General features: G+C 39.9%; 1 protein-coding gene across 1 annotated transcript in view; it reads left to right on the plus strand.

The window, feature by feature from the left end:
• The window catches only part of ZNF41 (zinc finger protein 41), a 37,834-nt gene that overhangs the window by 8,872 nt on the left and 3,428 nt on the right, over positions 1-25,534 (plus strand). The window contains exons 2-5 of the mRNA XM_045187546.2: positions 7,726-7,858; positions 10,351-10,683; positions 21,902-22,028; positions 22,297-22,392. Of these exons, the coding sequence (XP_045043481.2) occupies positions 10,612-10,683; positions 21,902-22,028; positions 22,297-22,392 (295 nt within the window). The 5' untranslated portion in view covers positions 7,726-7,858; positions 10,351-10,611. The remainder of the gene's footprint in view (positions 1-7,725; positions 7,859-10,350; positions 10,684-21,901; positions 22,029-22,296; positions 22,393-25,534) is intronic.

Here is a 25,534-nt window from a genome sequence, read left to right on the forward strand (position 1 = left end):
AAAATTTGACATTGGTACAATATGTGTGTTTATAATTCTTTGTCATTTTGCATGTGTGTAGATTTGTGTAATAACTGCCACAGTCAAGATATAGAACTGTTACCCCTGTTATATTCTTTACCCTCACCATCATCTTTAATCCCTGGCAACCAACAATCTCTTTTCCACTTCCATAATTTTGTCATTTTGAGAATGTTATTTATTTTTTTGTTTTTTAAAAATATATTTTATTGATTATGCTATTACAGTTGTCCCATTTTTTCTCCCCTTTATTTCTCTTCTTCCTGTACCCCCACCATCATTCCCCTACCTTAGTTCATGTCCATGGGTCGTACATATCAGTTCTGTGGCTTCTCCATTTCCCCTTACTATTCTTAACATCCCCCTGTCTATTTTTTACCTACCAATTATCCTTATTCCCTGTACCTTTCCCCCATTCTCTCCCCTCCCCCTCCCCACTGATAACCCTTCATGTGATCTCCATTTCTGTGATTCTGTTCCCATTGTAGTTATTTGCTTAGTTTGTTTTTGTTTTTGTTTTCTTTAGGTTCAGTTGCTGATAGTTATGAGTTTGTTGTCATTTTATATTCATAGTGTTCATAATCTTTTTCTTAGATAAGTCCCTTTAACATGTCATATAAGAAGGGCTTGGTGATGATGAACTCCTTTAACTTGACCTTATCTGGGAAGCACTTTATCTTCCCTTCCATTCTAAGTGATAGCTTTGCTGGATAGAGTAATCTTGGATGTAGGTCCTTGCCTTTCATGACTTCGAATACTTCTTTCCAGTCCATTCTTGACTGCAAGGTTTCTTTTGAGAAATCAGCTGCTAGTCTATTGGGAACTCCTTTGTAGGTAACTGTCTCCTTTTCTCTTGCTGATTTTAAGATTCTCTCCTTATTTTCATCTTGGGTAATGTAATTATGATGTGCCTTGGTGTATGCTTTCTTGGGTCCAACTTCTTTGTAACTCTCTGAGCTTCCAGGACTTCCTGGAAGTCTATTTCCTTTGCCAGATTAGGGAAGTTCTCCTTCATTATGTTTTCAAATAAGTTTTCCATTTCTTGCTCTTCCTTGTCTCCTTCTGGCACCCCTATGATTCAGACGTTGAAACGTTTAAAGTTGTCCTGGAGGTTCCTAAGCCCCTCCTCATTTTTTTTTTTTTTTTGAATTCTTGTTTCTTCATTCTGTTCTGGTTGAATGTTTATTTCTTCCTTCTGCTCCAAATCATTGATTTGAGTCCTGGTTTCCTTCCCTTCACTGTTGGTTCCCTGTATATTTTTCATTTCACTTTTCATAGCCTTCACTTTTTCCTCTATTTTGCAACCATATTCAACCATTTCTGTGAGCATGCTGATTACTGGTGTTTTGAACTCTGCATCTGATAGGTTGGTTATTTCTTCATCACTTAGTACTGTTTTTGTAGTTTTGATCTGTTCGTTCATTTGAGCCATGTTTTTTGTCTTGGCACATGTGTTTCATTGTAAGGTGCAGAACCTTAGGTATCACCAGGGCAGGGCAACCCACATCCCTGTGTTGTGGCGCTGTATATACGGGAGGGGTCAAGTATATGCTGCTTGCTCAGCTCTCGACCGGCTTTCAGTCACTTCCCTTGCTACCCATAAGCAAATTGGGACCTTCTGGTGCTGATTCCAGGGTGGGTGGGTTTGTGTATGTTCTAAGACCCTGTGGGTCTCTCCAATGAACTCTCCTGTGAGACTGGGAATTTCTCCCGCTGCCACAACCCCCCAGATTTTTACAGCCAGAGGTTTTGAGACTTTCTTTTCTCATGCTGGAACCCTGGGTTGTGTGGTCTGTCTCACTCCCCAGTAGTTTTTCCTGGTTTATCTGCATGCAAATGTGGGAATGCCCTGTCTGCCAGCCACCACCTTGCCACGTGTCTTCTCCACCCTGGCTGCCCATCTTCACCCCTCCTACTGGTCTGAATGAATGTTTCTTTTTTAACTCCTTGGTTGTCGGACTTCCATATGGTTCAATTTTCTGGCAGTTCTAATTGTGTTTTGTTTTTAAATTTGTTGTTGTCCTCCTGGTTGTTTGAGGAGGCAAAGTGTATCTACCTATGCCTCCATCTTAGCCAGTAGTCCCTTGAGAATGTTATTTAAATGGAACCATACATTATGTGACTTTTTGAGATATTTTTAATTTAGCATAATGTCCTTGAAAACCATCCAAATTGTTGGGAGTAACAATAGGTCACTTCATTTTATTGCTTAGTAATATTCTATATTATAGATATGCTACAGGTTGTTTAACTACTCACCTATTGAGGGATATTTTGGTTGTCTCCAGCTTGGGGTTATTACAAATAAAGCTGCTATGAAAAATCTTCTACAGGCTTTTCTGCACATTTAAGATTTCTTTTCTCTGGAGTGAATACCCAGAAGTATGATTGCTGGGTCATGATGTACAATGTTTGTTTAATTTTTAAAGAAACTGTCAAACTATTGCCAAACTATTCTCCAGAGTGGCTCTACCATTTTACATCCCAACTGGCAATATATGAAATATCTAACTTCTCTTCATTCTCTCCAGAATTTGGTATTAGCACTATTTAAAAAAATTTTTTTGGCTAATAAGTGTGTAGCGATTATCTCATCGTTGTCTGTTTTTTAATTATACTTTATTGATTATGCTATTACAGTTATCCTGATTTTTTCCCCTTTGCCTTCCTCCACCCAACAATCCCCACTCCCTCAGGCAATCCCCCCACCATTGTTCATGTCCATGGGTCATGCGTAGAAGTTCTTTGGTACTCCATTTCCTATATTGTACTTTACATCCCCATGGCTATTCTGTAACTACCTACTTATACATTTCAATCCCCTCACCTCTTCACCCGTTCTCCCCCTCTCCTCTTCCATCTGGCAACCAATTGTTAACTAACTTCTTTTCTCTTGCTGCTTTTAAAAAAATCTTTGAAAGATTTTTATTTACTTATTTTTAGAGAGAGGGGAAGGGAGGGAGAAAGAGAAGCAAACACTAATGTGTGAGAGATACATCAATTGCTTGCCTGTTGCATGCCCCCAACTGGAGGCCTAGCCCACAACCCAGGCATGTGGCCTGACTGGGAATTGAATCAGCAGTCTTTCAGATTGAAGGCCAGCACTCCATTAACTGAGCCACACCAGCCAGGGCTGTCTCGCTGCTTTTAAAAGCCTCTTTTTTAAAAGATTTCATTCATTTATTTTTAGACAGGAAGGAAGAGAGAGAGAGAGAGAAACATCAATGTGTGATTACCTCTCATGTGCCCCCCACTGGGGACCCAGCCTGCAACCCAGGCGTGTGCCCTGACCAAGAATCGAACCAGCGACCTCTTGCTTCATAGGCTGGCACTCAATCCACTGAGCTACACCAGCCAGGGCCAAGAGCCTCTCTTTATCTTTAACCCTTGACATTTTAATTATGATGTGTCTTGGTGTGGTCCTTTTTGTGTCAAATTTCATTGGGACTCTGTGCTTCATGGATTTGCATGTTTATTTCCTTCGCCAAATTAGGGAAGTTTTCTTTCATTATTTTTTTCAAATAGATTTCCAATTTCTTGCTCTTTCTCTTGTCCTTCTGGCACCCTTATAATGCGAATGCTGAACCTCTTGAAGTTGTCCCAGAGGCTGCTTATCCTACCCTCAGGTTTTTGGATCTTTTTTTTCTTCTTGTTGTTCTGATTGGGTTTTTTTGTTTTTGTTTTTGTTTTGTTTTTTTGCTTCCTTATGTTCCAAGACATTGATTTGATTCTTGGCTTCATCCACTCTGCTGTTGTTCCCCTGTAAATTGTTCTTCATTTCAATTAGTGAATCCTTTGTTTCTGACTGGATCTTTTTTATGCTGCTGAGGTCCTCACTAAGTTCCTTGAGCATCCTTATAACCAGTGTTTTTGAACTCTGCATGTGATAGATTGCTTATCTCCATTTCGTTTAGCTGTTTTTCTGGAGTTTTCATCTGTTTTTTTCTTTTGGGCCATGTTTCTTTGTCTCCTGATTTTGGCAGTCTCCCTGTATTTGTTTCTATGTATTAGGTAGAGCTGCTTTGATTCCGTGTCTTGGTAGCATGACCTAATGTAGTAAGTGCCCTGTAGGGTCCAGTGGCACAACCTCCCCTATCGCCCAAGCTGGATATTAGAGGTGCACCCTTCGTGTGGGCTGAATACTCCCTCCTCTTGTAGTTGAGTTTTGGTTGCTGTTGGTAGATTAATGGGATGGATTTACCCAGGCCAGTCAGCTGCAAGGATTGGCTGGGACCACTTACCACCAACCTTCACAGTCCATGGAGGATCATCATTGTATTAATTTGCCTTTCTCTAATGGCGAGTGACATTGAACATCTTTTTTGATTTTTAAAATTGAAATATTTATTGAGATAATTATAGCTCACATGTAATTGCAAGAAAAAAAATAGAAAGTGATCCTTTGTGCACTTAGCCCAATTTCCTCCAATGGTAACATTTTACAATGTGCCAACCAGAATTTTGACCTTGATAAAACTTATCATCTTATTCAGATTTCTTCAGTTTTACTCATACATGTGTGCTTTAAGTTTTATACAATTTTATCACCTGTGTAAATCTGCATATCCACCACCATAGTCAAAATACTGAGCAGTTCCAACATCACAAGGATCCCTGGTGTTGTTCTTTTGTAACCATACCCATTTCTCTCCTGCCCCCACTAACCCTTAGAAACCAATGTAATCTGTCCTCCATATCTAAATTTTGTTATTTCAGAAATGTTATATAAATGGATTCATACAGTGTATAATCTTTTGGGGTTGGTTTTTATCACTCATCATAATGTTCCTGAAAACCATCTAAGTTGCTGACAGTATCAATAATTCATTCATTTTCATTACTGAGTAATATTCCCTGGTGTGGATATACCACAGTCTGTTTAATTGGTGACTTGTTGAAGGACATCTGAACTAATTCTAGTTTTTGGCTATTACCCGTAAAGCTGCTATGAGCATGCATTGTACAGGTTTCTGTGTGAACATCAGCTTTTATGTCTTTGGGGTAAATGCTTGAGTGCAATTGCTAGATTTTATGATAATGGCATGCTTAGTTTTATAAGAAACTACCAAACTATTTCCAAGGGGTTCTGTACTATTTCCTACCAGCAATGTAGGAGATCCAGTTTTTGTGCATTTTCACCAGCATTTTGTGTGGTCACTTTTTAAAAAATTTTAGCCATTCTGATAGATGTGTAGTGATAGCACATTGTGATTTTCATTTGCGTTTCTCTGATGACTATCAAACACATTTTCAAAAGCTTATTTGTCATCTGTATATTCTCTTTGGTGAAATGCCTATTCATGTGTGTGTGTTTTGCCTATTTTCTAATTGAATTGGTTTATTTTTACCATTGAGTTTTGAGAGTTCTCCGAATATTCTAGATACCTATCTTTTTTCAGATACGTTCTTTGCAAATATTCTTCCCAGTCAGTAGCTTGTCTTTTCATCTTCTTCATCCTTTCTGTTGTCTGGTATTTTTCAGAGCAAGTCTTTAATGTTTGGCAAGGTCCAATTTATCAATGTTTCGTATTGTGGATTATACTTTTGATGTTTTGTCTAAAAACTTTGTGATCTCCAATTCTGTAACACCAAATGAAAGTCCACCAATTCAATTCTGACTTTAACATCACATCCAACAAGTTAAAGGGCTCAGTCCCACAAGACTGCCCCCACTTCAGATGCCAGTCACAAGCTCTGGGCCACCCAAACTTCTGATTTACTGGCTATAAATTGGTGGTTCCCATGACCTCTTCCTCAGGTCCAATAACTTGCCAGAATAGCTCACAGAGCTCAGGAAAACAGTTATGTTTATCAGCTTATTATAAAGGATACAATTCAAGAACAGCCAGATGAAAGAGATACATGGGGTAAGGTATGAGGGGAGTGGTACAGAGCATCCATGCACTGTCTGGGCATGCTTACCTCTCAGCAACTCTAGCAAGTCTATGTGTTCAACCTGGAAGCTTTCTGAACCTTAGTGTTTAGGGATTTTTATGGAGTTTTTTTTAATGTGGAAATTCCATTATGTAGGCATGATTGATTAAATCCTTGGCCACTGGTGATTAAACTCAATCTGTAGTCCTTCTCCCCTCCCAAAGAGGAAGGTTGGGGCATGGAGTAGGGGGAGAGGAAGCTGAAAGTTGCAACCCTTTAATCCAGCCCTCTAATCACATGATTGGTTCTTTGGCAACCAGCCCCCATCCCTGAAGTTATCCAGGAGCTCCCTAAGAGTCATTTTATTAGCATAAACTCAGACATGGTAGAAAAGGGCTTGTGAGGAATAACAAACTAACAACAAGTGCTCTTATCACTCAGGAAATTCCAGGGATTATAGGAGATCTGTGACAGGAACCAGAGACAAAGACCAAATCTATATTTCTTATTATACTGCACTCTGCCTAGCCCTGGATCCCGAAGATTTTCTTCCATGTTTTTCTCTAAAAATTTATAGTTTTACACTTTACATTTAAGTCTATGATCCATTTTGTTTCATTTTTGTGTAAAGGAGTAAGATTTAGGTTGAGGTTCTTTTTTAAAACTTATGTTTTATTAAATATAGTTGACATACAATGTTACATTACTTTCAGTACAACATAGTGATTCATCATTTATATGACTTACAATGTGATTATCACAATAAATGTAGTACCCATCTGTCACCATACAAAATTATTACAATAGGCTCTGGCTGGTATAGCTCAGTGGATTGAGCGTGGGCTGCAAACCAAAGGGTCACTGGTTCCATTCCCAGTCAGGGCACATGCCTGGGTTGCAGGCCAGGTATCCAGTGAGGGCCACGTGAGAGGCAACCACACACTGATGTTTCTCTCCCTCTCTTTCTCCCTCCCTTCCCCTCACTCTAAAAATAAACAAATAAAATCTTAAAAAGGCAAAATTATTACAATATTATTGACTATTTTTCCATCTATATTACATTTCCATGACTTATTTATTTCATAGCTGAAAGTTCATACCTCTTATTTCTCTTCACTTTTTCATCCCTACCCCCTAGGTTGAAGTTCTTTTTGTCTGTGAATGTACAATTGTTCCAGCATCATTGAATTGTTTTGCACCTTTGTCAAAAACCAGTTGGCCATACTTTTGCGGGGCTATTTCTGGATCCTCTATTCTGTTACATTGATCTATGTGTCTATCCCTTCACCAAAACCACAGTCTTGGTTACTGTACCTATGTAGTCAGCTTTAATATTGATTAGAGTGATTCTCTCACTTTATTCTTCTTTGTCTAGACTGGTTTAGCTATTCTAGAAGCTGTGCTTTTCTATATAAATTTTAGAATATGCTTGTCTGTGGATGTTGAACATATTCTCATGTGCTTTTTGCCCTTCTATACCCTCTTTGGTGAAATGCCTATTTATGTCTTTAGCTCATTTTCTAATAGGATTGTTTTTTTCTTCAATGTGAGTTTTGAGAGTGTATAATTTTTTATACATTGCTGAATTATATTTGCTAATATTTTGTTAAGAATTTTTGCATCTGTGTTCATGAGTGATGTTGGTCTCTAGTTTTCTTTCTTGTACTATTTTTGCCTAGTTTTGGTATCAGACTTCATGAAATGAGTTAGGAAGAATATCCTCTTCATTTCACTTAGTAGGTTTTTGCAGGGTATGAAAAAATTTCCACTTAGTAATAGCAATAATTTATTTATTCCAAATGCTCAATTACATTATTTTTCTTTACTCAGATATAACTGTATATTAACTGCAAGGATTATTTCTCAAAACTGCTTTCCTCTGAATTCGAGATTTCTGCAACTGTTACCGAACAGCAAGTGGGGTCCTGTTGCCTGCTACCACCCTCCAGGCAAAATTCCAGAGGTAAAAGTTTGGTGATAAAAGAAAGGAATCTTTATTTCAGGGGTATCCAACCTGTGGCAGGATGGCTGTGAATGTGGCCCAACACAAAATCGTAAATATACTTAAAACGTTACGAGCTTTTTTTGTGATTATGTGTCACAATGTATTTAGTGTGTGGCCCAAAACAACTCTTTTTCCAGTGTGGAGTGGAGATGCTAAAAGGTCAGACACCCCTGCAAAGCCATCATTTGAGCCTATAAAGTCACAGCTTTAATTATTTAAACCTATCAATTAAGGCTAAACTCTAACACCTGGGTTCTCCCAGAATTCTCCCTGTTAGTTTTTGGTTATCTTATTTCTGCAGGGTTAGTTCACAAACTAAAACAACATAATACACAAAAGCTACACAATATTGGAAGAATGGCAGGCTTCTGCCTCAGAGCCTGTTCCCTCTAGAACAAAGAATAATCCTGCCACCCTCTGCCAGGCCAGCCTGATCCTAGGCTGTGCCCAGAGTTCCTTCCTATCCAAAATACCGTCTGTTGGAAAATGCAGGCAGCTGCAGCACAATGCTGGAGGAAGAAAAGACCTGAGAGCCAGAGAGAGCCAGTGCCACTGCCCCCACCCCCAGAGCCCAAGAGCGCTTCTTTTATTTCAAATCTTCTCACCTATAATTCCATGTGCTCTGGAGTCATTCAGCTTCTCAGGCAGTGCTGTGCTAGGCTATTTACCATTGCCTTGGGCAACCTCCTCCTATGGCCCCTCCCTACTTCTCCTCAGTGTTCCGATCAGATTTCTCTGTATCATAATTATTTCATTTATAATTATTTAGACTATTCCCCTGAGTATTCTCCTGAGATAGGAATATTAGCATATTATGCTCTAAATTCTTTTATGTCTAAAATTGTCTGTCTTTTGCTCTGACAGAAAAATCATTTTGAGCAAGGATGGGTTTTAAATTCTGGGATCTCAGTCACTTTCTTTTTTTTTTTTTTTTTAGTCACTTTCAATAATATGATGTTTTCTTCTATATGGCTTCTATTGTTACAAATAAGGAGTCTAGTGCCATTGTGATTCCTTCCCATTGTAAAGAACATGTTGTTTCTGCCTGGAAGTGTTTAAGTTTTCTTTTCATCCTTTAAATTCAATGCCAAATCCTATTTGGAGTCGATTGGGTTGCTCTGGGAGTCAAGGAATGAAGTATTTCAGTGAGGGAGGATCAGTGATTTAGGGTCCAATAGGATTAGATAATTTAATGTCATTCATGTTGGGGTAGTGAGTGACAGTCTTGGGGAAACCTTGAAGGAAAATAATTGAGACATCTGTGGATAAGTGATTGAGACATCTGTGGAAATTATTGAAGTTTAATAAGAGTTGGAGATCTAAGTATCTGAAGTCATTGATTGGTCCATGGGAGTTATTGATTGGGACTGAGGTGGTGAATAATTGATTCACCTGGGATTACCAGTCTTTGGAAGTCAGTTTGCAGGGACCTATAGGAGTCATTGATTAGGACCTGTGAACATTGGTAATTGAAGGATATTTGATAGTTGATATTTGATGGGCCAGAAGGTCTACTACTGAGGATTTTATGGGAGTCACCAATTCTATATATTGGCTGTGAGTTATACACAGTCAGGTTTGGCCCCTAAGAGGCCTTCAGCGATCCATGGTTGATTTTCTATTGAGGGTATGTTGTCTATGTTGGTGATTATTTGAGGAGCCTATGGAAACCAGTTGATGTCACCTTTGGGACACTGTTTTGTCAGACAGTGGCAGTTAATGATTTAGGGACCTGTGCAGTCATGTTGGTTTTCAGGGCCCAAATGGGAATTGGGGGAGGCGGCAGGTGATAAGTTTATGCTTTCATCTTTGGCATAAGAAGGTGGGCTCTATAAGTTGCTCAGAATGTACACTAAATTAAACAGAAGGTTGGTTTATGTACAGTGACATGGTCATCCCTCAGCCAAAACATTCTGAAAGCAGCAGGAAACAGAAGTAATAATTGTGACTCTGCCTTGTATAAAATACCATACAGCACAGTAGTTATGAAAATGCACTTTGGAGTCAGGCATACCTGGGTTTGAGTCTTTGTCCTTCCCCCTAATCTGCGTGATCTTGGGGCAAAGTTTTTAGGATTTCCAAATGGCTGTATCTAATGCTAAATGGTAATAATGATGATGATGATGAGAAGTCACAGAATGAGTGTGAAAAGTCAATGAGGTACCTAAAAATATATGCCTGGAACATTATAATAGCAATATTTAATATTAATAAAGTATGTTCCAGGTGCCAAGTAGGAGTGAATACTTTAGAAGCATCACTTCATTTAACCCTAACAATCACATGAGACAGGTATTCTTACCCTGTTTTAAGATAAAAAAATTCAGGCAAAAGTGACTTTCCCCAGAGCTGGATTTCAAATTCTCATTCATTTTACAACAAATCTCATGAATTTTTCCCATATTTGATGCTAATACTTATTTGTTTTACTGGACTTTTCTCTTCTACAGTATCCAGCACAGTAAGCCATCTCTTGGTGCCCCCAGGAAGCATTTATGGGGTGAACGTGGAATGACTGACCATGTGGACACTGTCCAGGTTTCTTGGAATCTCTGTGGAGTCCCAGGATCAGACCTCATAGTGAAGGCTGCAGGATCTCCTTCTAGCCCCAGCAGCTCTGGCTGAATCCACAGATGCCCTCCTGACTTCAAGCTCCTGGTAGGAGCTGAGTTGTCAGCAAGAGAGCCCCAGGGCTGAGGCTCAGCAGGAACATGCCAACCAACCAGAACTCTCCCCCATGGACCATGGCTCTGGCTGCAAAGGAACATGGCAGGTTGAGTGAGGTGAGAAGGGAGATGTCTCCAGGGCAGGGATTCATTCAGTAAGGAGATAGTCTCAACCTATCATGGGGCTTCAGAGCAGGGGCAGGTGGATCACCAGGGCAGCATATTCCAGATTCACTGCCCCTGAGACAGATCACTATCCTCCTGCTGAGAGTGAGTACCACATGGCTCATGTCCCACATCTGGAGTCCTGTGTGTTTCAGTGGAAAATGTGATGTGGCTGATGGAGGAAAGGTGGGACAGGAGGGTCAGCACCACACCTGGAGGAGAGGGTCAGCTCCCTAGCAGGCTGCAGGCATGTCTGTGTGGGGATGGTCACTTGCTCTAACCAGGGATACGTTACATCCTGGCCCCCAGCACAGGCCCTTCACTCTCTACTGGCTCTTTGCAGATGTTAATATTAAATATTGCTATTATAATGTCCCCACTGGAGCCTTCTTTCCCCCATGGTCTCCGGGGATTTGCTGATTTCTCCTCTATCCTGATCTAAGATAGAAAAGTCCCTTTTCTTTGGAACTTAGAGGATTACGAGATAGTGGGGCGACCACAGCCTTTAGGGCTTTTCTAGTTCTTCCTCCTTTCAAAGGTAAACAAAATGGCCTGAGAATGGACATGACTTTCCCTGGTGGCTCAGATTGTGGATGACAGTACTGGACTGCAACCCAGTCTCCTGAAGGTGTCCTTCACTCTTGCCACACTGCAAGTATCCCACTAAAAGCTCCCCTGGAGAGGCTGTAAACAGAGTAAGATGATGAGAGAGCCAGACCCTACCAGACAGCTCCCTCCTACAGATCGTCTTATGGATGCTGTCGCCTATGGAACAGGCTCATTGTCACAGGGACTCTTGGTCATGTGGTCATTGGGATATTGAACTTTTTTAAAAAAGATTTTATTTATTCATTTTTAGAGAGAGGGGAAGAGAAGGAGAAAGAGAGGGAGAGAAACATCAATGTGTGGTTGCTTCTCATGTGCCCGACAATGGAGACCTGGCCCACAACCCAGGCATGTACCCCAACTGGGAATTGAACTGGCAACCCCCTGGTTTGCAGCCTCCACTCAATCCACTGAGCTACAACAGTCAGGGTGGATAATATTAAACTTTAAAATTTTATTTTAATTTTTATTATTTCATAATTCTACTATTTCACAATAAAATGTTAGAATATGCAGGTAAGCAAATAGAAGAGAATAAAACATTACTCATAATTCCAGCATTACCCAAAATGAACTAGTATTAACATTTAGCTATACTTTCTTTCAGTTGTTGTTTTTTATTTGTCTGTGCATGAGTGCATGTATAGGGAGGGGTATAGTGTGGGGCTGTGAGTGTGCATACATACCGTATACATATATATTATATAGCTCAAGTTTGAAAATGGAACCATAGTATTTGGTGCCTCCTTTTTAACTTGGCAGTTTAACATAATTTTCTAGGCAATAAATATTTTTCTTCATATACACATGATGCATAGCATTATGTCTTTTGGGTAAACTATAATTAATTTAACCAATCTATTATATGTACATTTAAAGTGTTTCAGGTTTTCTGTTGTGATTAAAACTGCTGTGTTGAGCCTGGGCTGGTGTGGCTCAGTGGACGGAGCACCGGCCTGTGAACTAAAGGGTTGCCGGTTAGATTCCTAGTCAGGGCACATGCCTGGCTTGTGGGCCAGGTCCCCAGTAGGGGAAGCGCGAGAAGCAACCACACACTGATGTTTGTCTCCCTCTCTTTCTCCTTCCCTTCCCCTCTCTCTAAAAATAAATAAATAAAATCCTTTTTTAAAAAAAGCTGCTGTGTTGAAATTCCTACACTTAAATCTTTTTGCCCAAGTCACTGAAATTATATTTTGAGTCAAAGGTATAAGGTCATTGAATGTTAAACGAATCACTTCTACCCAGTGGAAAATCGCCCTTGGCTAGGCTCTGCTCCATCATGGTGGGGCCACAACAATGTGGTCCTCCCCAGTCCTTCTGGACATGGCCTCTTGCCCAGCTGATGTGAGGGAAATTCTAGATGAATGATTCTGGGCTCTGCAAGGCACATTTCTCCACTCATATCTTCCCCTTTTCAAGAAAAGATAGAAATTAGTCCTGGCTGGTGTGGCTCAGTGGATTGAGTGCCGGCCTGCGAACTAAAGTGTCACGGGTTCGATTCCCAGTCAGGGCACATGCCTGGGTTGCAGGCCAGGTCCCAGTAGGGGGCATGTGAGAGGCAACCACACATTGATGTTTCTGTCCCTCTCTTTCTCCATCCCTTCCCCTTTCTCTAAAAATAAATAAAATCTTTAAAGAAAAAAGAAATTATCAAGACCCTAGTTAATAGTATTTATTCAGTTATTATGTGTCAGAGTCTTGGTTTTTTCATTAGATATCAGGGAGCAGGGAATGGGCACATATACCAAGGAACCAATAAAAATGTCCCCAGGAATGGGGAACAGCTGGTTGGATCAAGAAATAGTGGCTGAAGCTATAAAACAAGCAGAAGGGGTCAGTAAAAGAAAGGGGTGAGGAATAGCCACGGGGAACAGCTGGAGGGACCAGAGTGCCCTTAATGGAGATGGAGGATAGCCAAGGGACCTTGGGGACAGGTGGGAGTGCAATAGAGGAGACAGAAGAAATGAGAAACATAAGTCAGAGGTCAGGGAGCAGCAGAGAGACCAAGAAACAGTAGTCAGAGCTGGAGAAGTGGTGATAGTGGTGTGCAAGGGAGCTCAAGAGGATCCAAGAACATTGAGGATCTCAACATAGGAGGAGGGACCAGGAGATAAAGGAACTGAATAACAGCCAGAGGAAGCAGGGACCATCCAGAGGGATGAAGAAGCAGAAGACTCAGTTAAATAGAAAAAGCAAAAAAGGTTCAGTGTGCTGGGTAAGAGCCTGCAGGACAAGCAACTTTGTGTGGTATCAGGGTTTAGAGGAAAATCTGGGGGGATGGGAAATGCAGAAACACCAGGGAACAAGAAATGGAAAGATGAATCTGGGAGCAAGTAGCTGCCAAAGGAAGCAGGAACCAGCTGCTGAGGCTGTAGAACAGGTGGAGGAGCAGGGAGGGAAATGACCCATGAGACAGTTGGAGAGGCAGAGAAGGATCTTAAAGACTGAGGAATAACTGAAGGTGGTAGGGGCCATATGGAACACAGAACAGCTGCTGAGGTCTAAGACCAGCCAGAGGGAACAGCAAAGGTGTGCTGGGTGTCCACCAGAGGTCCCAGACTAACTAGAAGCCTAGGGAATGGGAGACATGACCATTAAAACTGTGTCTTGTGTGTGATAACACCCTGACTGACTAGAAAACTGATAGAGGGACCAGAGAACACACAGAAGGCATAGTATTAGTTCTTGAAGCCAGTTACCAAAGGCCCCAGGCAGTGAGCGCTGAAGCTAAGGACAGTTGTAGAATTCAGAAAGAGGCTGAGAATCAGTCAGATATCCCCAGGATAGGATGACAGGGGTGTCCTGGGATGGGAGACTTGCAGTGCTAAAATAGGGAAAGTCCTGGGCAAACTGGGACTGTTGGTCACCCTGCCCAAGAAACAGATTACCCAGCCAATAGTCAGACATAATGTAAGTGATGCAGCAGAAGTACAGAATCCAGCCATGGCACAGACCACACAGAAATAGTATAATTTCATGGTTAAGAGCCTAGGAGCCAATTGACCCAAACTCCCTAAAGTGTGGTCCATGGAGCAGAAATAGCAGCATCAGTTGAGAATGAATTAGCAATGTATTTCAGAACTGCCAAAGAAGCAAAGAAGAATCTAGACTAAAGCATAGTCAGAGGACTCAAATGGCAGTCAGTCTGTGTCTAGTAGAAGAAATGAGAAAAGCTCATCAGGATCAGAGAACAGGCAAATGGACCCAATCTAAAGATGGCAGAGGAGTAAGTGGAAATCATACTAACCTCCTCCCAGGACCAATCTGGAATTACAACTATGGTACTTCATTTTGCCATGTTTAATGTGCACCCATATTTTGTACATATTATACACAGGATTATTATACCCATGGTATGTAATCATTATACCCATGTATAATGCACATCCTCATTTTCCCCTCAAAATTTTGGGCAAAACAGTGCACGTTATACATGGCAAAATACAGTAAATTGGAGAGAAATCATTTGGAATAAACAACTGAACAGTAGTTGGAGAGAAGCCTTATACCTATGAACAGACAGAAGAAATCACTTTACCACAACGTGACTGGTATGGAGTGTGGAGGAGATGCAAAAGGGCTGGCTGGGCTCTCATGTGTGGCAGCTGAAGTGCCAGAGGGAAATTTCAGGGCTGGGGGGCTCCCCCTGAGAAGTGTGGGATCTAAACCCCAAGCTAGGCTCCCTACCCTACAACACCAGAGTCAGAAAGGAACCCAGATAACATCCAGCTGTGAAAAGTGGCAGGGTTTCTGTCTTCCGGGGAGAGATGGCTAGAGACACAGAGAACCTCATAAAGGGCCAACCCCCCAAAATTTGTTTGCAGCCACTTATTCTGGGCTCCGGCAAAGGGAGGACAAAGTAGACTAAAGACGCTTGAGGAGAGTCTGGAGATGGTGGCTTTGGGAAGAAAACTGAGGGAGCAACCATCAGGATCTCTGTTCTGAGTCATCCCCCATACTGCAGGAGCCATCTTGCTCAGGCAGAGCAGTTCCCTCCAAGTGGCATCAGCCTGAGGGGGAAGCAATAACCCCACCTACAGGAATTACTCTGGCCTACCCTGGGTGCTTAAGCCTGACAGCTGATCATAGACTGACTAGATTAACAACTGAAGGAAACACCACAAATTGTGGATCACTGATAGTCTCAAACAGGTTGCCTAGGGCCAGACTGGGACACCATCTGACATCACCAGGGGCAGATCCAGATAGAGAGAGGATGGGGTAAACACTAGATTCTACTGAGACGAATTCCACTGCAGTCTTCTTCATGATTTGCATTATTTTCTCTGCTGCATAGCTTTTTAACATTCATTTCTTGTCCTTCAAATCTGTGCCTATTAGGTTACTAGTTTTTATGTTATAGCTTATTTCAAATCTCATATTTTGCTCCTCTCTTCTCTTACTCCATTTTACCTTCTTCTTTCATCTTATTTTCGTTTTAAATTTATTTCTCTTTGGCTATGACTTATTTCCATTCCACACTCTTACTATTTCTACCCCCTCCAGCCTCTCAAAACCATTTTTCTTATCATTAGTCTGCCATCCGCTGCCTTGCTTGCCTCGGTCCTCCAGCCACCACCTTGCTGTGAGTCTTCTCTGCTCCAGCTGCCTGTTTCCGCCCCTCCTACTGATCTGAATTACTGTTTCTTCTTGAACTCCTTGGTTGTCGGACTTCCATTCAATGTTCAGGCAGTTTTGATTCTTTTTTGTTTTTAAATTTGTTGTTGTCCTTCTTTTGATTGTGTGAACAGTTTCTTAGCCTTTCCTTGACTTTCATGACACTGACAGTTTTGAAGAATGTCTCAATTTCAGTTTGTTTCTTGCTTCCACATAATTAGATTTGTGTTACTCATTTTTATCAGGAACATCACAGAAATGATGTTGTGGCCTTCTCAGTGCCTATGTCAGAAGGCATTTAATATCAATTTATCCCTTATTGATATTAATTTTGATCACCTGGCTAAGATGCTATCTGCCAGGTACTATGAAGTTACTATCTTTCCCTTTGTAATGAATAACTGTTTTTCTGGGAGATCCATTTAGACTATGTAAATATCTTATTTCTCATAATTTTGTCCACTGATTTTAACATCCACTGACGATTTTTACCTGAAACAATTAATAGTTGCTGTTTCCCTATGGTGTATGGAAAACATTCCGCACTTTGATGCTGAAAGGACAGCGATGTGTGTCCCAGGCACAGTGAGCACACTTTGATTTACCACTTGTCACTAATAGGCACTAGAGCTACTTGTTCCTATAAGTGGAGAAATGACTGACTACAGGATTAGAACAGGGAGTGTACAAAATTATCTGGAGGAACTCAGTGCTGGAGAGTAATGAGGTGCTCGAAAGATGGGGGCATGTCAAAAGCACAGAGGAGTCAGATTGAAGGAGTTCTCTGGCCAAATCTGGGATGATTTGAGTAGCAATATAAATAATGATAGTAATGGAGTATAATCTGCTGAATAAAATAGGAAGTCACCAGTCCACATGATAGATAGGTAGGCAGGTGGGTAGGTAGGCAGATAGATAAGAAAGAAGTAAATGCTTCTTCTAATAGCATCCTGATCTTTTATGGTGTGTCCACTAACTTCTCCAATCTTTCTGAAAATAATATTGTTAATTTGTTACAAACTTTTTATTTTGAAATAATTGTAGATTTATAGAAAGTTGCAAAGATGGTACAGAAAGGTCCCATGTAACACTTTGCCCAGTTTCCCCCAATGGTTAAATCCTACATCACTAGAGTACAATATGGCAAACAGGAAACTGACATTGATGCAGTGTGTGTAGTTCTCTGTCATTTTACACACGTGTAGATTCCTGTACAATAATCCAGATACAGAACTGTTCCATCACCACATAGGTCTACTGGTGTGTTGCATTTTACCAGCTAGAGTGAAATATAGAAAACTTACCTGCCTTTAAGTCCCTTTACCCTCACAGTTTATAATAAAATTGTCTTAAATATTTCCTCTATGTACATGGAGATCCAAACAATGTTAGACTTTTTGCTCTGAACTTCAAATATAATTTAGAACACTCAAGAGCAGAAGGAAAGTCTGTTGTATTTACCCATATATTTGTTCTTTCCATTTTTTCTTTGATGTTCCAAAGAGTCCTTTTACCATCTCCTTCTGCTTAGAAAACTTCCTTTAGCTTTTCTTTTAGGGTAGGACTACTGGCAACACATTTTCTTAGTCTTCATTCATCAGGGAATGTGATGATTTCCCCTTCATTTCTTTTTTTTTCTCTTTTTAAATACTTTATAAATTTGTATTGATATTTTAGGGGGGAAGAGAGAGAAAGAGGAGCATTGATTTTGTTGTCCTACCCACTCATGCATTCACTGGTTGCTTTTTGTATGTGCCCTGACCAAGGATGGAACCCACAACCTTGGTATATCAGGACAATGAATGCTCCAACCAACTGAGCCACCCGAAAAGGGCCATTTCTTCTTTTAATAAAAGCTTTACTGAGCCCTGGCTGGTGTGGTTTAGTGGACAGAGTACTGGCCTGTGAACCAAAGGGTCACTGGTGCAATTCCCAGTCAGGGCACATGCGTGGGTTGTGAGCCAGGTCCCCAGTAGTGGGCGTGTGAGAGGCAACCACACATTGATGTTTTCTCTCCCTTTCTTCCTCCTTCCCTTCCCATCTCTCTAAAAGTAAACAAATTAATTAAAAAATAAAATAAAATAAGCTTTATTGAGATATAATTCACATGCCATACAATTTACCCAAAGTATGCAGTTCAATGTGTTTTTTTTGTATATTTACACATTTGTGTAACCATTACCACAATCAGTTTTAGAGCATTTCCATCACCTCAAAAAGAAACCCTATACATACCCTTAGCCATCACTCCCCTTCCTTATTTCCCTCCTCCCTACCTCCCCCAACCCTATGTAACCACTACTTTCTGACTCTATAGACTTCACTATTCTGGACATTTCACATGAATTGAATCATATAATATATGATCTTTGTGTATGGCTTCTTTCACTCAACATAATGTTTCAGTGTTCATTCATGTTGTAGTGTGTTTCATTCCTTTTCATGACTGTATAATATTCCATTGTACAGATATACCACATGTGTGTTTATCCATTTGTCAGCCAATGTACATTTGGATTGTTTCCACCTTTTGGATACTATAGGTAATACTGCTATAAACATTTGTGTACAAGTTTTTATATGGGCATATATTTTAATTTATCTTGAGTGGAATTGCTGGGCCAAATGATAACTCATATTTAATCATTTGAGGAACTGCCAAACTGTTTTCCAAAGTAGGCCCACCATTTTACATCCCACCAGCAATGTGTGAAGGTTCCAATTTCTCTACATCTTCAACAACACATGTTATTTATTATCTGTCTTTTTAACTCTAGTCATCTTAGTAGATGTGAGGTGGTATCACAATGTAGCTTTGATTTGCATTTTCCTGATAATTAATGATGTCAAGCATCTATTCATGTATTTGTTAACTATTACCTCTTTATTTCTGAAGGGTAATTTTGCTAGACACAGAATTCAGGGTTGACAGTTCTTTTATTTCACATTTGAAAAATGTTGTGCCACTTCCTTCTCACCTCCATGGTTTTGATGAGCAATTCTCTGTTACTTTGTTTTTTCCCCCTGTAGGTAATGTGTCATTTCTCTCTTGCTGATTTTAAGATTGTTTTCTGAATTTAGATTTCTGAAGTTTAATTATAGTGTGTCTTGGTATAGTTTTTTTTTTTTTTTTTTTTGGTTTATTCTTCTGGGGTTTGCTCAGCTGCTTGACTCTCTAAGTTGATATCATTTGTCAAATTTGAGAAATTTTAAGCCATAATTTCTTCAAATACTTTTTCTGCCCCATAGTACTTCTTCTCTCCCTCTGGGACTCTGATGACATGAATGCCAGATCTTTTGTTACAGTCTCACAGGTCCCTGAGACTGCTCATTTTTTCCCAGTTTTCTTTCCGTTATTCAAATTGGATCATGTGTGTTTTTCTATTGTCAAAATGTCTGATTTTTTTCCCCTTGTCCTCTTTATTCTGCTATTGAGCTATTGAGCTCATCTACTGAGTTTTAAATTTTGGGTTATTATATTTTTTCAGTTCTAAAATTTCCTTTCAGTTCTTTTTTATATCTTCTATTTCTTTGCTGAGACATTCTATTTTTGCATTATAATGGCTACTTAAAAATCTTGTCAGATAATTGTAACATCTGTGTCATCTTGTTATTGGTGTCTATTGTCTCTTCTCATTAAAGTTGGGGTTTTCATGCTTCTTCATATGATACCTGATTTTTAATTATGTCCTGGATATCTTGGGAAACATGAGATTCTGGATATTATTTAAATCTTGCGTTTAGCAGGACTCTGCTGACTCTGTTCTGCTAGAAAAGGAGAATCTCCTTCTTACTGCCAGGTGGAGGCAGAAGTTCAGGCATCTCAGAGGGGAATGAGCACCTTGTTGCTGCTGGGTGGGGATGAAAATCCAAGATCTTCACTTAGCCTAAACTGACACTATGGAGGAGGGGCCTCATTACCCCCAGGAAAGGATGAAATTCTGGGCTCCTTACTCAGCTTTTGCTGATGGGAATGGTGGTGGGGGCCACAGTTTTCCTGTGATGCTTGGCTGGAATAGGGCAGTTATTATCAAAAATTTTCTTTCTTGTTACATTGCCCCATTTCCTGATCCTTTTGCTAGAGAGAGCAGGCTTTGGGGGGGCAGTTTTTGTCTATGCCAATTGGCTTTATGGGTTTCCAGGCTTCACAGCACCTAGTCCAGGACAAAAAGAAAACACAGGAAAACCACTACCGTGTCTTTTGACAGGTTCTGAGGTCCTTAGCCAGTTTACTTTCTCTCCAACTGAGAGAATCTTCTTTTTTTCTTTCTTAAGATTTTTAGTTAATTAATTAATTTTTAGAGAGAGGGGAAGGGAGGGAGAAAGAGAGGGAGAGAAGCATCAATGTGCAGTTGCCTCTCACGCTGGCCCATGACCTGGCCCACAACCCAGGCATGTGCCCTGATTAGGAATCAACCCAGCGACACTTTGGTTTGCAGGCCAGCACTCAATCCACTGAGCCACACCAGCCAGGGCTGACAGAGTCTTCTTATCTTTGTTTTACATATAATGTCCAGGGCTTTTAGTTGTACTTAGCAAATTGGAGCAAGGGAGAATCATGTCTATTCCACTTTTGTTCAATTGGCAACTTTTAACTTAATTTTTTGGAACAGTTAACATATTTATTTGGTTTTCTTCCCCAACACCTTAGGTCTCCTTAGTACAGAAAACTGGTCCTGATTAGTTTGTGGGTGGGGTATATCTTTAGAGATGATGCAAATAAAAACAACAAAGAAAATATCTTTAACATTTTTCCACAAAGATAGTAGATACTGTTAAACACTGATTTTTTAAAGTACTGTTTTTTTACCTTTTTATGAAATATTACATACATTTAAAATAATGCTGCTATAAATATTTTTGAACATGCTTCCTGCTGCATAAGTACACATATTTAAATTGGACATATTTCCATGAGTAGAATCACTGTGTCCTAGTGTGTGCACATCTTCAACATTACCAGACAAAGCCAACATACTTCCCAATATGGTTCTACCAATTTACATGGCTATGGGTAATGTGAGAGTTCTCATTACATCATATTCTCTTCGTAACTTTGTATTTTTAGCCTTTGTCGTTGAATACATTGTGAGGGTTGTGAAGTGGTATCTCATTGTGGTTTGAATTTGCATTCCCTGGTTAACTAAGGTTAAGCCCTTGTGGGTCTATTGATGCTTTGGATTTCCTCTTTTGTAAAATGCCCGTTCAAATCCTTTGCCCACTTTCTACTAGGTGGTCTCTTTTTCCTATTGGTTTGTGAGGGTTATTTATATCCTCTAAATAAGAGCCTTTGTCAGTAATATTTGTTGCAGATATCTTCTCCTATTCTGTGGCTTTCCTTTTTTCCCTCTTATAATGCTATCTTTTAAATGAATAGCAGTTTTAAACTTTATTATAGAAAGACTTATCAATCTTTTTCTTTATGGTTAATGTTTTTTGTATCCCATTTGACAATTATTTTCCTAAGCCAACATCATGAAGATATTTGTCTATATTGTCTTTTAGAGTCTTTATTGTTTTGCCTTTCCCCCATACATTTCTTCCAAAATGCCTTTTAGCGCCCTTTATGTCTTCCTGTGTTGGTGTTCAAGTCTTTTTTTTTTAAATATATTTTATTCAACTCTATTGCCATTGCTTAGCACAGAATTGACCAGCAAATGTATTGTATCTTGTTCTTACATTAACTAGAGGACTTAAAGAGAGCCCATTTTAATCCCCATTTTTGAAAAAATGAATGGCTGAATGAATAAGTGAATGAATGTAGTACGCAATGAATGTCAAGATACTTCAATAAGTTTTTTCTCACAAAATAAAAATGCAAAACTAGGTACTGAGTGAAAACCCTATGATACATTATAGTAAAAGTCATTAAAAAGAGCTTCCTATTTATCTTCCCATTATACTCCCCGCTGACCATGTTGTTTTGAACAGGATTGTATTGTTACAGGTCTCAGTATCATTTGAGGATGTGACTGTGGACTTCAGCAGGGAGGAGTGGCAGCACTTGGACCCTGCTCAGAGGTGCCTATACTGGGATGTGACACTAGAGAACTATAGCCACCTGCTCTCAGTCGGTAAGCACAGCCTCCTATGTGTCTGTCAGGGGCCTCAGTGAGGCTATTTGTATTCTAAGCTGCTGAGTGTTCTGGGCCATTGCAAGTGTGTGTTGATGTTATTGTCCTTGATTTGTCTGACACTCTTCAGTCCTTTTTCACCTCTGTGATTATTACTCTATTCCCAATGAAATGTGATTACTTTTCTGAAGAGCAAATGGAATTGTCATTGAAAGGTCCCTGAAGTCCATTTAGCTGGACTCAACCTTGTATCATGTCCTGTTAACAGGGTACCAAGTTCCCAAACCAGAGGTCATCCTCAAGTTGGAGCAAGGAGAGGGACCATGGACATTGGAGGGGGAAACCCCACATCAGAGCTGTTCAGGTGAGTGAGTGTGGCTCAGGCAGATGGGGGACATGGAAATAAATCCTCACTTTTGTAGGAGACATTGGTACCTTCCAAAGGCTGTGAAGATAACTTGTCTTGGAAGCTGTAATCTTTTGTATTTGCTTGGGGGGGTAGTTGACAGAAGACCCTCTGATACCTAAATGCCATCTCCAGATATGACCCAGCTATTGCTACATCTCTTCTGTTGGCTTTTTGATAAGAAATCTGTCTCCAATCCTGTGCACTGGATCACATACATACCACCCTATTTAATCTAGCACCTTTTTATACTTTCTACTCCACCTCCATACCCCTTATCTTAGATTATTTCCTTGTACATTCAGACATGTTTAAATTTCTTTCCTTTTATTCCAATTCCCCATATCCATTACTTATGCCTCTTCCCATAGGCACCTGGTCCAATGTATTTGATCTTTGAATTTGTGTGGTATTTCTCTTAAAGCCTGAAGTATTGGTTTATGAGTATGTACATTTAGTATATATAAATTATTTTCTGCTATGTGTCTTAATTCTGTTCCTTTTTTTCCACTTGTTATCTCTTGTCCTTTTGACGATAGCCATTCTAACAGGTGTGAGGTGATACCATTATGGTTTCAATTTCACTGATGATCAGTGGTATTGGGCACCTTTTCATGAACCTGTGGTTCATCTGTATGTTTTCTTGGAAAACTTTCTATTCAGTTCCTCCGGCCTTTTTAAAATCAATTTGGATTGGAGGGGTGATGTTTGTTGGTTTGTTTTGCTATTGCATTATGTGAATTCTTTATATATTTTGGATATTAACCTTTTATCAGATGTACGATTTGCAAATATTTTCTCCCATTACAAAACAAAAAACAAAAAACAAAAAACCTTCATTTTGCTGATTGTTTCTTTGGCTTTACATTTTTAACATTTTCTTCATGTTTAGCACATTTATTGTCTTCCTTGAATCTTACTCTATTCTGTGCTCTGTTTATTGAGATGATACATTTTCACCCTGTGATCAGATATCACTGTTCCATGAAATGGCTCATAATTACTTCAGCATATACTGAAGCATTACTTCTTTCCTTTTTCTCTTCCTCCATCTCCTGGGAACTTAGAGAAAAAGCACAGGATTTTAGACTGTGTGATAACTGAGGCTTTTACCTCTGTTGTTACAAATTTCCCAGAATTAAGACCTTGTTTCTATTGTATAATTCAGGGTCTGATCAGAAGAGAGAAACCACATACTAACTTGAACAGGGAAGTTTAACAGAAAGAATTATTAGCTATAATGAGATTGGACTAACAAGAGGTGGCTAGTAAAAGTAAAGAGAACTCTAAAGAATAAAGGAATAGCAGGAATAAGGAACAGCCAGTACCTCTACCATTGTGATGCAGCACCCAAACAAATGCCTCCCCTGCTTCCAAGGGATGAGATCCAGGCTTTGTTGTGAGGGCACAACTGTGGTTCACAGCATGGCAGAAGAATTTCTGTGGTGCCATGCTGGCAGGACTTGCTGGAAATCTTCCCTTTGGGATTGCAGAACACAAATCATGGGGAAGTGTCTTGCTGGAGGTATTATACTACCAATCATCTGAGCAGGGTGCCAAGGTAAACTGCTGGATGCTGCTGGCTGCAATGCACTGTAGGGGCTGGGTGCTGGAGAAGTCACCCATTACAGACAGGAGCTGAACTCTAGAGAAGCCACCCACACTGCAAGACCTGGATGCTGGGGAAGTTGCATGTGCATCATGAGCCAGATATTAGCAAAGCCACTCACACTGCTCTTGCTGAAAGAGTGTGCTAAGTGAGCCTACTAGAATGAGGAAGCAAAACCACTTCCCCCTGTGATGTCTCTCCATTACGTTCCACTGACCAAGCTCATCATTATGCCAGCTGACAAAGGAAAAACATACTTAAAGAGACTCAGGTCCATTTTTGTAGAGGGGACAAGGAAGTATGAATTTGGAGTTGAGAGGCAATAAATTGATAACTGGCACACTTATTCTTCAGTTTCTCAAAGTGAAGCATGGAAAATATTTAGTAAATTTAAGCTTAAATTCATTGAATTTTGGGAGATAGAAGAGGATATTTTACTTTCTTTCGGAAGGATTTTTCAAGTGTCTGCTAAGAGGCATTCAAAGAACCATAGAATATATTTGGAAAGGGAAGATAGCTGCATGATATGTTAATTTCAGTCTTTGTGTATTGATATTTTCTGTTATAACACAAAACTATGCCAGATAGAGTATCAATGTGTGTGGTGCCATATTTCTTTATATATTCATAGCAGATACAACCTCCCTAGAGATGTACTGAAATTAGAATATCACGGGCAATCCACTTTGAATATGCACAGAGGAGTAAAACAATAAGCTTAACATAAATGTATATCCTCTCATATGGTAATTCTGAAGTCAATGGGTTCATTCAACAAATCAACCTTAATCCGGACATATCACTCATGGATTATGTTCCAAATCATTGTTCTGCCAAGTCCTGGGGCATTGTTGTCAGTTTCATGGTTTATGTTGGGTCATTATTGCATCCAGTGGGGAGGGAAAAGAGGAATACAGAAGATTTGCCCACTGTCTTAAGGCCTGACATGGAAGTTGCACATATCAATCACTTCTTCTCATACTCCACCGGTGAGAACAAAGTGAAGATGGTCAATGTAATGCCCAGCTACATTCTGTTACTATAAAATAAGAGGTAAATTGATTTTGATGGATGGCTTGAAGTTTCTGCCAAAGATGGCTTTCCTTCTATTATTTTACTCTTGTTAAAAGCATATATTTCTGGGACCAAAAAAAAACCTTGCAGCTGGCTATAGAAGTGGAGCACAGATACCTATTTACTGTTTGTCTGTCAAGATGGCTGGTGCTTAAGAGTTTTTCTTATAGATATAAAAGAATTGATGTTTGGTGCACATAAGTTTAATGCTGATGCTCATAATGGTTCAGAGAGAAAAGCAAGAAGCAGAGAGATTAGTAAGGTTTTAGAGCTGACATGTAATAAGGGCATATGAAGTCTGTCCGGAAAAAGTCCAGCCATTGTTAATATAACGAGAATGGTTTGTGCAACATCGATGTAACCTGGCAGCCAAGGAGAGTGGACTAGAATGAACATGTGTGAATAATTATGACTTCA

The sequence above is a fragment of the Desmodus rotundus genome, chromosome X (genome assembly GCF_022682495.2).
Source record: "Desmodus rotundus isolate HL8 chromosome X, HLdesRot8A.1, whole genome shotgun sequence".
In the NCBI taxonomy this organism is placed as follows: domain Eukaryota; kingdom Metazoa; phylum Chordata; class Mammalia; order Chiroptera; family Phyllostomidae; genus Desmodus; species Desmodus rotundus.